The 12,680-nt window shown below is 42.2% G+C and overlaps 1 protein-coding gene across 4 annotated transcripts; it reads left to right on the forward strand.

Moving 5' to 3' along the window:
- Positions 1–6,149: 6,149 nt before the first annotated feature.
- Positions 6,150–12,264, forward strand: LOC115207296 (deoxyribonuclease gamma). Of its 4 annotated transcripts, XM_029774282.1 has the most exons (11): positions 6,150–6,294; positions 6,661–6,785; positions 6,959–7,044; positions 7,436–7,530; positions 7,997–8,083; positions 8,442–8,554; positions 10,280–10,392; positions 11,229–11,386; positions 11,675–11,771; positions 11,921–11,978; positions 12,045–12,264. In XM_029774282.1, exons 3-11 carry the CDS (start codon positions 6,964–6,966, stop codon positions 12,107–12,109), a joined length of 867 nt encoding a protein of 288 aa, XP_029630142.1. In that variant the 5' UTR covers positions 6,150–6,294; positions 6,661–6,785; positions 6,959–6,963; the 3' UTR covers positions 12,110–12,264. The 4 variants fall into 4 exon arrangements, with proteins under 4 accessions (XP_029630142.1, XP_029630139.1, XP_029630141.1 ...); XM_029774279.1 differs by having other exon boundaries at positions 6,151–6,294; positions 11,921–12,264; XM_029774281.1 differs by having other exon boundaries at positions 6,151–6,294; positions 6,739–6,785; positions 11,921–12,264.
- The last annotated feature ends 416 nt before the right edge of the window (positions 12,265–12,680 follow it).

Genomic DNA, 12,680 nt, shown 5'->3' on the forward strand with positions numbered 1-12,680 from the left:
CTGAATGCTGATTGGCAGACAGCCGCGATATATCAGACCGTATATCACTGGTATGACAAAGCATTTATTTTTACTGCTTTAATTACATTGGTAACCAGTTTATAATAGCAATAAGTCACCTTGGGGGTTTGTGATATATGGCCAATATACCACGGCTAAGGGCTGTATCCAGGCACTCTGCATTGCGGAGTAATTGCTTCTAATAAACCAGACGTATTGCTTCTAATAAACCAGATGTATGTCCTTGAAGTGATTATTTTAATACTCCACACAGAAGACGTTATAAGGTTAATATAGTTGCTAATGGCAGGCTGCAGTATCCCAGTCGGCCTTCAACTTGAGTTACTCAATGAGAGGTGCCTCGAGTACCACAGAATCAAGCCTTTCAATGCTAATATTAATTATACAACCTACATTATATTTGTTAAACATGACTGGCGTTTAGCCTATAGATTAAAGTTTGGCTTCATTTCTCCTGTCAACATCGGTCTGGAGAGACAGCAAGAGCGGTAGAGATACTCTGAATGATCGGCTATGAAAAGTCAACTGACATTTACTCCTGAGGTGCTGACCTGTTGCACCCTCTACAACCACTGTGATTATTATTATCTGACCCTGCTGGTCATCTATGAATGTTTGAACATCTTGGCCATGTTCTGTTATAATCTCCACCCGGCACAGCCAGAAGAGGACTGCCCCCCCCCTCATAGCCTGGTTCCTCTCTAGGTTTCTTCCTAGGTTCTGGTCTTTCTAGGGAGTTTTTCCTAGCCACCGTGCTTCTACACCTGCATTGCTTGCTGTCTGGGATTTTAGGCTGGGTTTCTAGAGCAGCAGCAGGTGGAATGGGGACAACAAGGAGTCATCATGCCAGGTAGTCCTGAGGCATGGTCCTAGGGCTCAGGTCCTCTGAGAGAGAGAGAGAGAAAGAAAGAAAGAATTAGAGAGAGCATACTTAAATTCACACAGGACACCGGATAAGACAGGAGAAATACTCCAGATATAACAGACTGACCCTAGCCCCCCAACACATAAACTACTGCAGCATAAATACTGGAGGCTGAGACAGGAGGGGTCAGGAGACACTGTGGCCCCATCTGATGAAACCCCCGGACAGGGCCAAACAGGTAGGATATAACCCCACCCACTTTTCCAAAGCACAGCCCCCACACCACTAGAGGGATATCTGCAACCACCAACTTACCACCCTGAGACAAGGCCGAGTATAGCCCACAAAGATCTCCGCCACGGCACAACCCAAGGGGGGGCTCCAACCCAGACAGGAAGACCACATCAGTGACTCAACCCACTCAAGTGACGCACCCCTCCTAGGGACGGCATGGAAGAACACCAGTAAGCCAGTGACTCAGCCCCTGTAATAGGGTTTGAGGCAAAGAATCCCAGTGGAGAGAGGGGAACCGGCTAGGCAGAGACAGCAAGGGCGGTTCGTTGCTCCAGAGCCTTTCTGTTCACCTCCACACTCCTGGGCCAGACTACACTCAATCATAGGACCTACTGAAGAGATGAGTCTTCAATAAAGACTTAAAGGTTGAGACCGAGTCTGCGTCTCTCACATGGGTAGGCAGACCATTCCATAAAAATGGAGCTCTATAGGAGAAAGCCCTGCCTCCAGCTGTTTGCTTAGAAATTCTAGGGACAATTAGGAGGCCTGCGTCTTGTGACCGTAGCGTACGTGTAGGTATGTACGGCAGGACCAAATCGGAAAGATAGGTAGGAGCAAGCCCATGTAATGCTTTGTAGGTTAGCAGTAAAACCTTGAAATCAGCCCTAGCCTTAACAGGAAGCCAGTGTAGGGAGGCTAGCACTGGAATAATATGATCAAATGTTTTGGTTCTAGTCAGGATTCTAGCAGCCTCAGTCTGCTAGGACAACTGAGCTTTGGAGGAATACGCTGATTTAAAGAGGAGTCCATCATTTGCTTTCTAATGATCATGATCTTTTCCTCAAAAAAGTGAATGAATTTATTACTGCTGAAGTGAAAGCCATCCTCTCTTGGGGAATGCTGCTTTTTAGTTAGCCCTTGCGACAGTATCAAAAATACATTTTGGATTGTTCTTATTTTCCTCAATTAGGTTGGAAAAATATAATGATCGAGCAGCAGTGAGGGCTCTTCGATACTGCACGATACTGTCTTTCCAAGCTAGTCGGAAGACTTCCAGTTTGGTGTAGCGCCATTTCCGTTCCAATTTTCTGGAAGCTTGCTTCAGAGCTCGGGTATTTTCTGTATACCAGGGAGCTAGTTTCTTATGACAAATGTTTTTAGTTTTTAGGGGTGCAACTGCATTTAGGGTATTGCGCAAGGTTAAATTGAGTTCCTCGGTTAGGTGGTTAACTGATTTTTGTCCTCTGACGTCCTTGGGTAGGCAGAGGGAGTCTGGAAGGGCATCAAGGAATCTTTGGGTTGTCTGAGAATTTATAGCACGACTTTTAATGCTCCTTGGTTGGGGTCTGAGCAGATTATTTGTTGCAATTGCAAACGCAATAAAATGGTGGTCCGATAGTCCAGGATTATGAGGAAAAACATTAAGATCCACAACATTTATTCCATGGGACAAAACTAGGTCCAGAGTATGACTGTGGCAGTCCGGAGACATGTTGGAGAAAACCCACTGAGTCGATGATGGCTCCGAAAGCCTTTTGGAGTGGGTTTGTGGACTTTTCCATGTGAATATTAAAGTCACCAAAAACTAGAATATTATCTGCTATGACTACAATGTCCGATAGGAATTCAGGGAACTCAGTGAGGAACGCTGTATACGGCCCAGGAGGCCTGTAAACAGTAGCTATAAAAAGTGATTGAGTAGGCTGCATAGATTTCATTTCATTTCACTAGAAGCTCAAAAGACGAAAACGTCGGGGGTTGTAAATTGAAATTTGCTATCGTATATGTTAGCAATACCTCCATCTTTGCGGGATGCGCGGGGGATATGGTCACTAGTTTAACCAGGAGGTGAGGCCTCATTTAACACAGTAAATTCATCAGGCTTAAGCCATGTTTCAGTCAGGCCAATCACATCAAGATTATGATCAGTGATTAGTTCATTGACTTTAACTGCCTTGGAAGTGAGGGATCTAACATTAAGTAACCCAATTTTGAGATGTGAGGTATCACAATCTCTTTCAATAATGGCAGGAATGGAGGAGGTCTTTATTCTAGTGAGATTGCTAAAGCGAACACCGCCATGTTTAGTTTTGCCCAACCTAGGTCGAGGCACAGACACGGTCTCAATGGGGATAGCTGAGCTGACTACACTGACTGTACTAGTGGCAGACTCCACTAAGCTGGCAGGCTGGCTAACAGCCTGCTGCCTGGCCTGTACCCTGTCTCATTGTGGAGCTAAGGGAGTTAGAGCCCTGTCTATGTTCATAGATAAGATGAGAACACCCCTCCAGCTAGGATGGAGTCCATCACTCCTCAACAGGCCAGGCTTGGTCCTGTTTGTGGGTGAGTCCCATAAAGAGGGCCAATTATCTACAAATGCTATCTTTTGGGAGGGGCAGAAAACCGTTTTCAACCAGCGATTGAGTTGTGATACTCTGCTGTAGAGCTCATCACTCCCCCTAACTGGGAGGGGGCCAGAGACTCTCTGCTGTAGAGCTCATCACTCCCCCTAACTGGGAGGGGGCCAGAGACTCTCTGCTGTAGAGCTCATCACTCCCCCTAACTGGGAGGGGGCCAGAGACTCTGCTGTAGAGCTCATCACTCCCCCTAACTGGGAGGGGGCCAGAGACTCTGCTGTAGAGCTCATCACTCCCCCTAACTGGGAGGGGGCCAGAGACTCTGCTGTAGAGCTCATCCCTCCCCATAACTGGGAGGGGGCCAGAGACTCTCTGCTGAAGAGCTCATCACTCCCCCTAACTGGGAGGGGGCCAGAGACTCTCTGCTGTAGAGCTCATCACTCCCCCTAACTGGGAGGGGGCCAGAGACTCTCTGCTGTAGAGCTCATCACTCCCCCTAACTGGGAGGGGGCCAGAGACTCTGCTGTAGAGCTCATCACTCCCCCTAACTGGGAGGGGGCCAGAGACTCTGCTGTAGAGCTCATCACTCCCCCTAACTGGGAGGGGGCCAGAGACTCTGCTGTAGAGCTCATCACTCCCCCTAACTGGGAGGGGGCCAGAGACTCTGCTGTAGAGCTCATCCCTCCCCCTAACTGGGAGGGGGCCAGAGACTCTCTGCTGAAGAGCTCATCACTCCCCCTAACTGGGAGGGGGCCAGAGACTCTCTGCTGTAGAGCTCATCACTCCCCCTAACTGGGAGGGGGCCAGAGACAATTAATCGATGCCGACACATCTTTCTAGCTGATTTACAAGCTGAAGCTATGTTGCGCTTGGTGACCTCTGACTGTTTCATCCTAACATCGTTGGGGCCGACGTGGATAACAATATCTCTATACTCTCTACACTCGCCAGTTTTAGCCAGCACCGTCTTTAAATTAGCCTTAACTTCGGTAGCCCTGCCCCCTGGTAAACAGTGTATGATCGCTGGATGATTCGTTTTAAGTCTAATACTGCGGGTAATGGAGTCGCCAATGACTAGGGTTTTACATTTGTCAGAGCTAATGGTGAGAGGCTTCGGCGTCTCAGACCCGTAAAGGGAGGAGTAGAGACCAGAGAAGGCTCGGCCTCTGACTCCGACTCGTTTAACGGGGAGAACCGGTTGAACGTGTCTGTCGGCTGAATAAGCGACACCGGTTGAGCATTCCTACAGCGTTTCCCTCCAGAAGCCATGAGAAAGTTGTCCGGCTGCGGGGACTGTGCGAGGGGGTTTATACTAACGTTACTATCTGTACTTACTGGTGGCACAGACGCTGTTTCATCCTTTCCTACACTGAAATGACCCTTGCCTAATGATTGCGTCTGAAGCTGGGCTTGCAGCACAGCTATCCTCGCCGTAAGGCGATCGTTCTCCTGTATATTATGAGTACAGCGACTGCAATTAGAAGGCATCATGTTAATGTTACTTAGCTTCGGCTGTTTGAAGTCCTGACGAACCATGTCCAGATAAAACCTCCGGAGTGAAAAAGTTGAATGAAAAAAAAGTTGAGTGAGGGAAAAACTAAAAATATAAACGGTAATTAAAAAGTAAAAACCGTGAAGTTCCCAGGTAGCAAAGTAAGGTTAGCAACAAAACACACAGCAGCACCAGATCATCAGCAAACAGTAGACATTTGACTTCAGATTCCAACATGTTCATGACATGTTGGAAACGTGCCCTGTTGATCAGAGGGGCCAAAATAAATGGGGGCCTTGTGGTTTAGTTTGGTCTAGTGGTGTAAGTGGCCTCTCTAACACATATAGCCTGACTGACAGTCCCACTGACCCGCTGCAGCATGGGTTTAACTCCAGCCCATTGCTATTTCAGAAAACTCTCTCCTCTTATCTGTCTCTCCACCCTGTCTAATAAACATTAACAAAATATGGGGGGGGGGGGCTGCCCCACTCCCTAATAAATAATAGATATAGGGGCCCTGGATACACTGGTAACTCTAGATCCAATAATAACATGGTCACTATCTCAAATACATTTTCGGTGCACTATTGTAACGTTCGTCGCCTGGTGACGAGGAAGCGGACCAAAACGCAGCTGGGAGCGAACACATGTTTATTCAACACACTGGAATTAAACATGTACACAAAAATCAAGAAAAATGCCGATACGTTACGTTACGTGCTCAAACAAAGAGACAACACCCCACAAACAGCGTGGGGAAAACAGCAACTTAAATGTGATCCCAATCAGAGACAATTAGCGACAGCTGTCTCTGATTGGGAATCGACAGAACCCAACATAGAAATAACCCACCTAGAGCCTACACAAGGCTAAAACGTAAACATAAAACAAACCAAGGAAAAATACCCAACATGACACACCCTGACCCAAAATACCCGAGTTCACCTGGTCAGGGCGTGACAACTATATAGAACCTGGTCTCTAAGTAACTAAGTCATATGTTTACAAATTTCACAACCAAGTGGTTAGGAAGAAAGTGGCCTGCCTGAGTGAATCAGACAGCACGGTGTCAAGTGACACAAATGTCACTGTGATAAGGAAATGGGAAGAAAATATGCAAACACATAACTTCCATACCACAAACTGGTCTTCAGATACAGGAAGTGATATGTTATAAAGCTTTAGCCACAACCTAGGTATACAGGGAGAGAGAGGGTTATATAGTGCAGTTCAGGCCATACAACGTTCTCTCTGAAGCGGATTTCTGCAGGTTTACTAAAAGCATCAGAACATCCTTCGGCTCCTGGGTACATCATCATAACACGGTAATGAATTTGAATAATGAAAAAGTTATATACAGTTCAAATAGACTAAATATGGAACTATTATCAATCAACCTTATTCAATAATCTTCTTTGAGTAAATGTCATAGAAAATTGTTTGCAATGTCATTATTTTGTACCAACAAAAAAAACAGAGCAAAAGAAATTTGCCTAATTTGCCTAATATTTGCATAATATTTGATGTTCTTCGTGTGAAAAACTGCTGTGAGACTGCACAGGAAGCAACTGTATGCATATGTCAGATGTTTTGAGGCTTCCACTCTTCTTGAGGTCAGACAGTCTGCAAGGCTAGTGTTCTCCTTTCTGTCTTTAAAGCCTTTTGGTCTGATATCTATTGACAATTTACAGCTGAATTAAATAACCAGGACCGAACCGGACTCTGATGAACACTTTGTGGGGACTATAATAGCAAATCATTTCTAACAGATCATTTCTACCATAAAACATCAGGAAGTCTAAACTATTTTTGTATGGTAAGAGAATGAAAACATATACTGCACTAATAAAATCTTTTTTAAAGAATTGTTTTGTGTGTAATATCTGTTTGTTTTTTTAGAAATCATCTTGACTGACATATACAGACAGTTTATAGACAAGACTCTATACCAACTACTAAGATGTATAATAACTGCTCTATTATCCAAAGCAATCATGAAGGTGGCATCCTTCAACGTCAGAAGATTGGGCACAAACAAAGTGGCTGATAAGAACGTCCTGAAATATCTCATCAAGGTGATTTATTCTCTCTCATTGTTCTGGAAATACATTCACATTCTCTTTTCATACTTATTACTCAACAATGAGTCTGTCATTCTATTCTATTTAATTCATTCCATTACATTCTATTTAATTCATTCCATTACATTCTATTTAATTCATTCCATTACATTCTATTTAATTCATTCCATTACATTCTATTTAATTCATTCCATTACATTCTATTTAATTCATTCCATTACATTCTATTTAATTCATTCCATTACATTCTATTTAATTCATTCCATTACATTCTATTTAATTCATTCCATTACATTCTATTTAATTCATTCCATTACATTCTATTTAATTCATTCCATTCTATTCTATTTAATTCATTCCATTCTATTCTATTCCATATGGGCAGATTGTGTCTCGCTACAGTGTCTTCTTGATTCTAGAAGTGGTTGATAGTACTGGCCAGGCCATGGCAACGTTCCTTAAAGAGCTGAATGACACAAGGTGTGCTACCACAAAGTATTTTCTTCATCTCTGTTCTAAAACATACAATAATACCTGGATCCCTAGCAATTCTCCTGTATACATGTCATATATCCACAGCTATATAATACAGTGAGTAATACCTTTCTGTTGTAACATATGCCACTGAAGAAAAAGGCATTTAAGCAATAAGGCACAAGAGGGTGTGATATATGGCCAATATACCACGGTTAAGGGTTGTTCTTATGCACCACGCAACGCTGAGTGCCTGAATACAGTCCTTAGCCGTGGTATATTGGCCATATATCACAAACCCCCAAGGTGACTTATTGCTATTATAAACCGGTTACCAACGTAATTAAAGCAGTAAAAAATAAATGCTTTGTCATACCAGTGATATACGGTCTGATATATCATGGCTGTCTGCCAATCAGCATTCAGGGTTGGAACCACCCAGTTTATAATATGTGTTAAATCCTTTTGGCAGGGCCAATAAGAAGCATCCTTACACCATGGTGGAGAGTACCAGACTGGGGCGCGACACCTACAAGGAACAGTTTGTCTTCCTCTACAGGTACTGACACAATGTGTTGTTAGACAAGCTTACAATTGGCTCATTCATCTTCTCCTCCTCTCCCCTGTAACTATTCCCCAGGTCGTTGCTGTAAATGAGAACGTGGGAGGATGAGAAGTAGACTATGAGAAAATAAAAATAAAAGACGGCAAAATCCGATTTCACTTACATTGAGGCTTATCTAAGATCTGAAATGAACTGATCATTTTAGATAATAATGAACACGTGTACATAAACAGCAAAGGGGACCTGATCCTAGATCAGCATTCCTACTCAGGGACACTTTATGAATACGGGCACTGTAGTTGAACGTGATAAGCTGTAAGATGACAGATGCCTCATGTATTGTTGATGCCAGAGGGGACCATGTGAAGCTGACTGGCAGCTATCAGTATAAGGACAACCAGGTGGGAGATGAGGACGTCTTCGCTAGAGAGCCCTACATCCTCCGCTTCTCCTGTCGCAATACAGGTAGTGTTATAGTAATGTCTTCACTAGAGAGCTCTGTTTCACCTGTCTCAATACAGGTAGTGTTATAGTAATGTCTTCACTAGAGAACCCTGTTTCACCTGTCTCAATACAGGTAGTGTTATAGTAATGTCTTCACTAGAGAGCTCTGTTTCATCTGTCTCAATACAGGTAGTGTTATAGTAATGTCTTCACTAGAGAGCTCTGTTTCACCTGTCTCAATACAGGTAGTGTTATAGTAATGTCTTCACTAGAGAGTCCTACATCCTCCGCTTCACCTGTCTCAATACAGGTAGTGTTATAGTAATGTCTTCACTAGAGAGTCCTGTTTCACCTGTCTCAATACAGGTAGTGTTATAGTAATGTCTTCACTAGAGAGTCCTGTTTCACCTGTCTCAATACAGGTATTGTTATAGTAATGTCTTCACTAGAGAGCTCTGTTTCATCTGTCTCAATACAGGTAGTGTTATAGTAATGTCTTCACTAGAGAGTCCTGTTTCACCTGTCTCAATACAGGTAGTGTTATAGTAATGTCGTCACTAGAGAGTCCTGTTTCACCTGTCTCAATACAGGTAGTGTTATAGTAATGTCTTCACTAGAGAGTCCTGTTTCACCTGTCTCAATACAGGTAGTGTTATAGTAATGTCGTCACTAGAGAGTCCTGTTTCACCTGTCTCAATACAGGTAGTGTTATAGTAATGTCGTCACTAGAGAGCCCTACATCCTCCGCTTCACCTGTCTCAATACAGGTAGTGTTATAGTAATGTCTTCACTAGAGCTCTGTTTCACCTGTCTCAATACAGGTAGTGTTATAGTAATGTCTTCACTAGAGAGCCCTGTTTCACCTGTCTCAATACAGGTAGTGTTATAGTAATGTCTTCACTAGAGTTCCCTGTTTCACCTGTCTCAATACAGGTAGTGTTATAGTAATGCCTTCACTAGAGAGCCCTGTTTCACCTGTCTCAATACAGGTAGTGTTATAGTAATGTCTTCACATACGTTATCATTTATTTACCATCTATCCTCTTTAGTTCCTATAATTAGGGCCCTGTGTTCCTACTGACCACGTGTCCTTATAAAGGAAAACTCAGAGACCTAGTTATAGCATGTGTTAGATTCTGGGTTCTGACTTCTTCAACTTGGAACATTGTTATACTAGAGACATGATACATCAGAGGTAAGACTATAGTATCTGAGGGGTGATAGAGACTGGTTTTTACATCAGAAGATAATGGTTATCTGTAGGAACCAGATGGCTTTGGAATGTGTTGAGTGGACGGGAGGAAGTCACAGGATTGCTATAGGGGATACTACAGGTGGAGAGCTTTGGATTAGGCATCAAGGGGGTTGAGGTCAGGTCACCTTAAGGGAGAAGGAATGATTTATTACCACGTCACTTCCTGTCGAACCATAACAGATGTCAGGGGTTGGAGAGGAGGAGGAGTGCATCTAAACTGGAGTATATATACTGTGTAGGTGGAAAAAATGTTTTGTCTAATGCAGCTGTATTGATCCTCTGGGAAGAATAAACTTGGTTAAGCTTTCATAATGTCTGTTGAGTTAATTACTCTGAGAATTAGAACCCAACACATGTAACTCTGGCAGATATTTTTAATAACTCCTTACTCCTACTATGGTACCTACTCCAGACTGTTCACAGTAGACCTGGGGGTTGGGTCCTAGAACAATTCCTTTCAGGATATGACATGATTGCTTTATATCCTATAGTGCTGAAAGACCTCGTGTTGATCCCGGTGCACACCAAGCCTAAAGACTCTGTGAAGGAATTGGATGAGCTGTACGACGTCGTCAAAGTAGTGAAGAAGAAATGGAAGACTAATGTAGGTTTACTCACTAATGCTCACCTGGGTACACACACTTCCTATTTTGAAAGTTAAGGTTCACTGACACTTTATTTTAAAGTGCAAATAGTTGCCACTAATTTTTTGTTTATAAGTGTGTATATAAGTAGCTAATAAGGTATTTATTATGTCTTATTAGTCATATATTATACCTTAATTAAGTTTTTTTTTTATTCAAACATTGTCATGTGCTACTGGAAAATCCTTAATAACTTCCTCGTTAGCCATAATAAAGACATATTAGTATTTAATAAAGAACAAGTTACACAGGAACAATATTCTTAGTAAGCTGTCTCAATGTGGGACTAATAAGGACATAGTACATAAAATGTGTTCCGTGTTCTAAAGTGTAACGCAAGATAACGCTTTAGAACAGGGAACACATATTGAGGTACTAGGACCTTATTAGTTCCACATTGAGAACGCTTACTAAGAGTCTGTTTCTTGTGTAACTTGCTCTTTATTAAATACTTTATCATGGCCAACAATGAGGTTATTGAGCTAAATGCTGTCAACAATGATAACACTTTTTAAGGCGCACGTTAGCTATTAATTTGTAGTGTATAAGTGTGTATATAAGTAGCTAATAAGGTATTTATTATGTCTTATTAGTCATATATTATACCTTAGTTAAGGGTTTCTTCATCAAACAGTATAAGTCACAGCTTACTTAAAATCAAGAGAATATAATTTATTTTTTTATTTCTTTGTATATTCTTTATTATTTTCCTTTTTACATTTTTATTATTATTAAAAAAAAAACATTTCTTCATAGAAATACTTTAGTGTGGTATCACTGTTTGTGTCTCTGGCAGAACATCATGATCCTGGGCGATTTCAATGCGGGCGGAAGTTATGTCACCAAGAGAGGCATGAAAAAGATCCGTATCCGTAGTGACAAGAAGTTCCACTGGGTGATTGGAGATGATGTGGACACCACAGCCAGCACAAGCAACGACCACACCTACGACAGGTAGACCTACTCCAAATAGGCTATAGACTCATGGTGTACGACAAAAAGGTTATGAATTGGATCAAATACATCAAATATGGTATAATATAGTCCTTTCTCAATTTCTCATAATCCTTTCTCAAAAATGTCCAAAAGAACCCTATGAAATTAATGGAAATGGTTAACTGTTAAGCAAAGTTTTATAAATATATATGTTCAATATTGCAAACAGGACCTCTGAAGACACATATCATCATGTAATTTCTTTAGCCATTGTGGAATATCTTTTTTTCCTTTGCGTCCTATCAGGATTGTGATGTACGGGGATGACATGTTGAAGGCGATGGTCCCCAACTCAGCCAAGCCCTTCAACTTCCACAAAGCCTTTCACTTATCTAAAGCTAGGGTACGTCATATTTCATCTTTCAGCCATCTGTTTTCCATCTTGGACTAAATCATTTTCAATTGAGATTCTCCGTTGAGTTGTTTTTTTTTTTTAGTGTTTTTAGGGTAATCCCTTACTACATAAATATTTCACTCCCTCAAATGATGCAGGCTTTGAGTATCAGTGACCACTACCCTGTAGAGGTGGAGCTGACGACGGCTGAAACTGTACCACAGAAGAAAGAGGTAAAAGAGATAGAGGAAGAGGAAGTAGAGTCTCCCAGTGTAAACCCAATACCACAGAAGAAGAAAATACCCGTGAGAAGAAAGAGGAAAATAGGGGAGTCAGAACAAGCCTAGAAATGCCATGATTTATATAAATAATTATATTCTAACTCCGTAAATCTGTTTCTGTTTACGTTTCAAATGTTTCAAGTGCTTCATTTAATAAAGACCTACATGCAATATTCTACGCAGAAAAATATTTTACGATAAACATTTCCTAAGTAAACCAATCCAAGTTGTCTGTTTTTCTTCATTAGAAAATATATTTTCAACATAGAAATAGGTCACACAAAAAATATCAACTGGCTAACAACACAGTGTGAAACTACTGCAGCTATAGGGCTTAAAACGGAGTGTGAGTGTATTCTAACCACACTGCTGGTGGTTGACAGTGCTGCATATAGTGTACTGTACTGTACTACAGCAGACACTGTACAGCAGGATGGAGAGAGATGACACTGTACAGCAGGATGGAGAGAGATGACACTGTACAGCAGGATGGAGAGAGATGACACTGTACAGCAGGATGGAGAGAGATGACACTGTACAGCAGGATGGAGAGAGATGACACTGTACAGCAGGATGGAGAGAGATGACACTGTACAGCAGGATGGAGAGAGATGACACTGTACAGCAGGATGGAGAG

Source organism: Salmo trutta, chromosome 14 (assembly GCF_901001165.1).
Source record: "Salmo trutta chromosome 14, fSalTru1.1, whole genome shotgun sequence".
Classification (NCBI taxonomy): Eukaryota; Metazoa; Chordata; class Actinopteri; order Salmoniformes; family Salmonidae; genus Salmo; species Salmo trutta.

Excerpts from the sequence above, each read along its gene's own strand:
- LOC115207296 (XM_029774279.1), top strand. The coding sequence starts at position 6,964 with ATGAAGGTGGCATCCTTCAACGTCAGAAGATTGGGCACAAACAAAGTG. Across the intron at positions 7,531-7,996 it reads AAAGAGCTGAATGACACAAG|GGCCAATAAGAAGCATCCTT; the intron begins GTGTGCTACCAC and ends TCCTTTTGGCAG. Across the intron at positions 11,772-11,920 it reads TTCACTTATCTAAAGCTAGG|GCTTTGAGTATCAGTGACCA; the intron begins GTACGTCATATT and ends CAAATGATGCAG.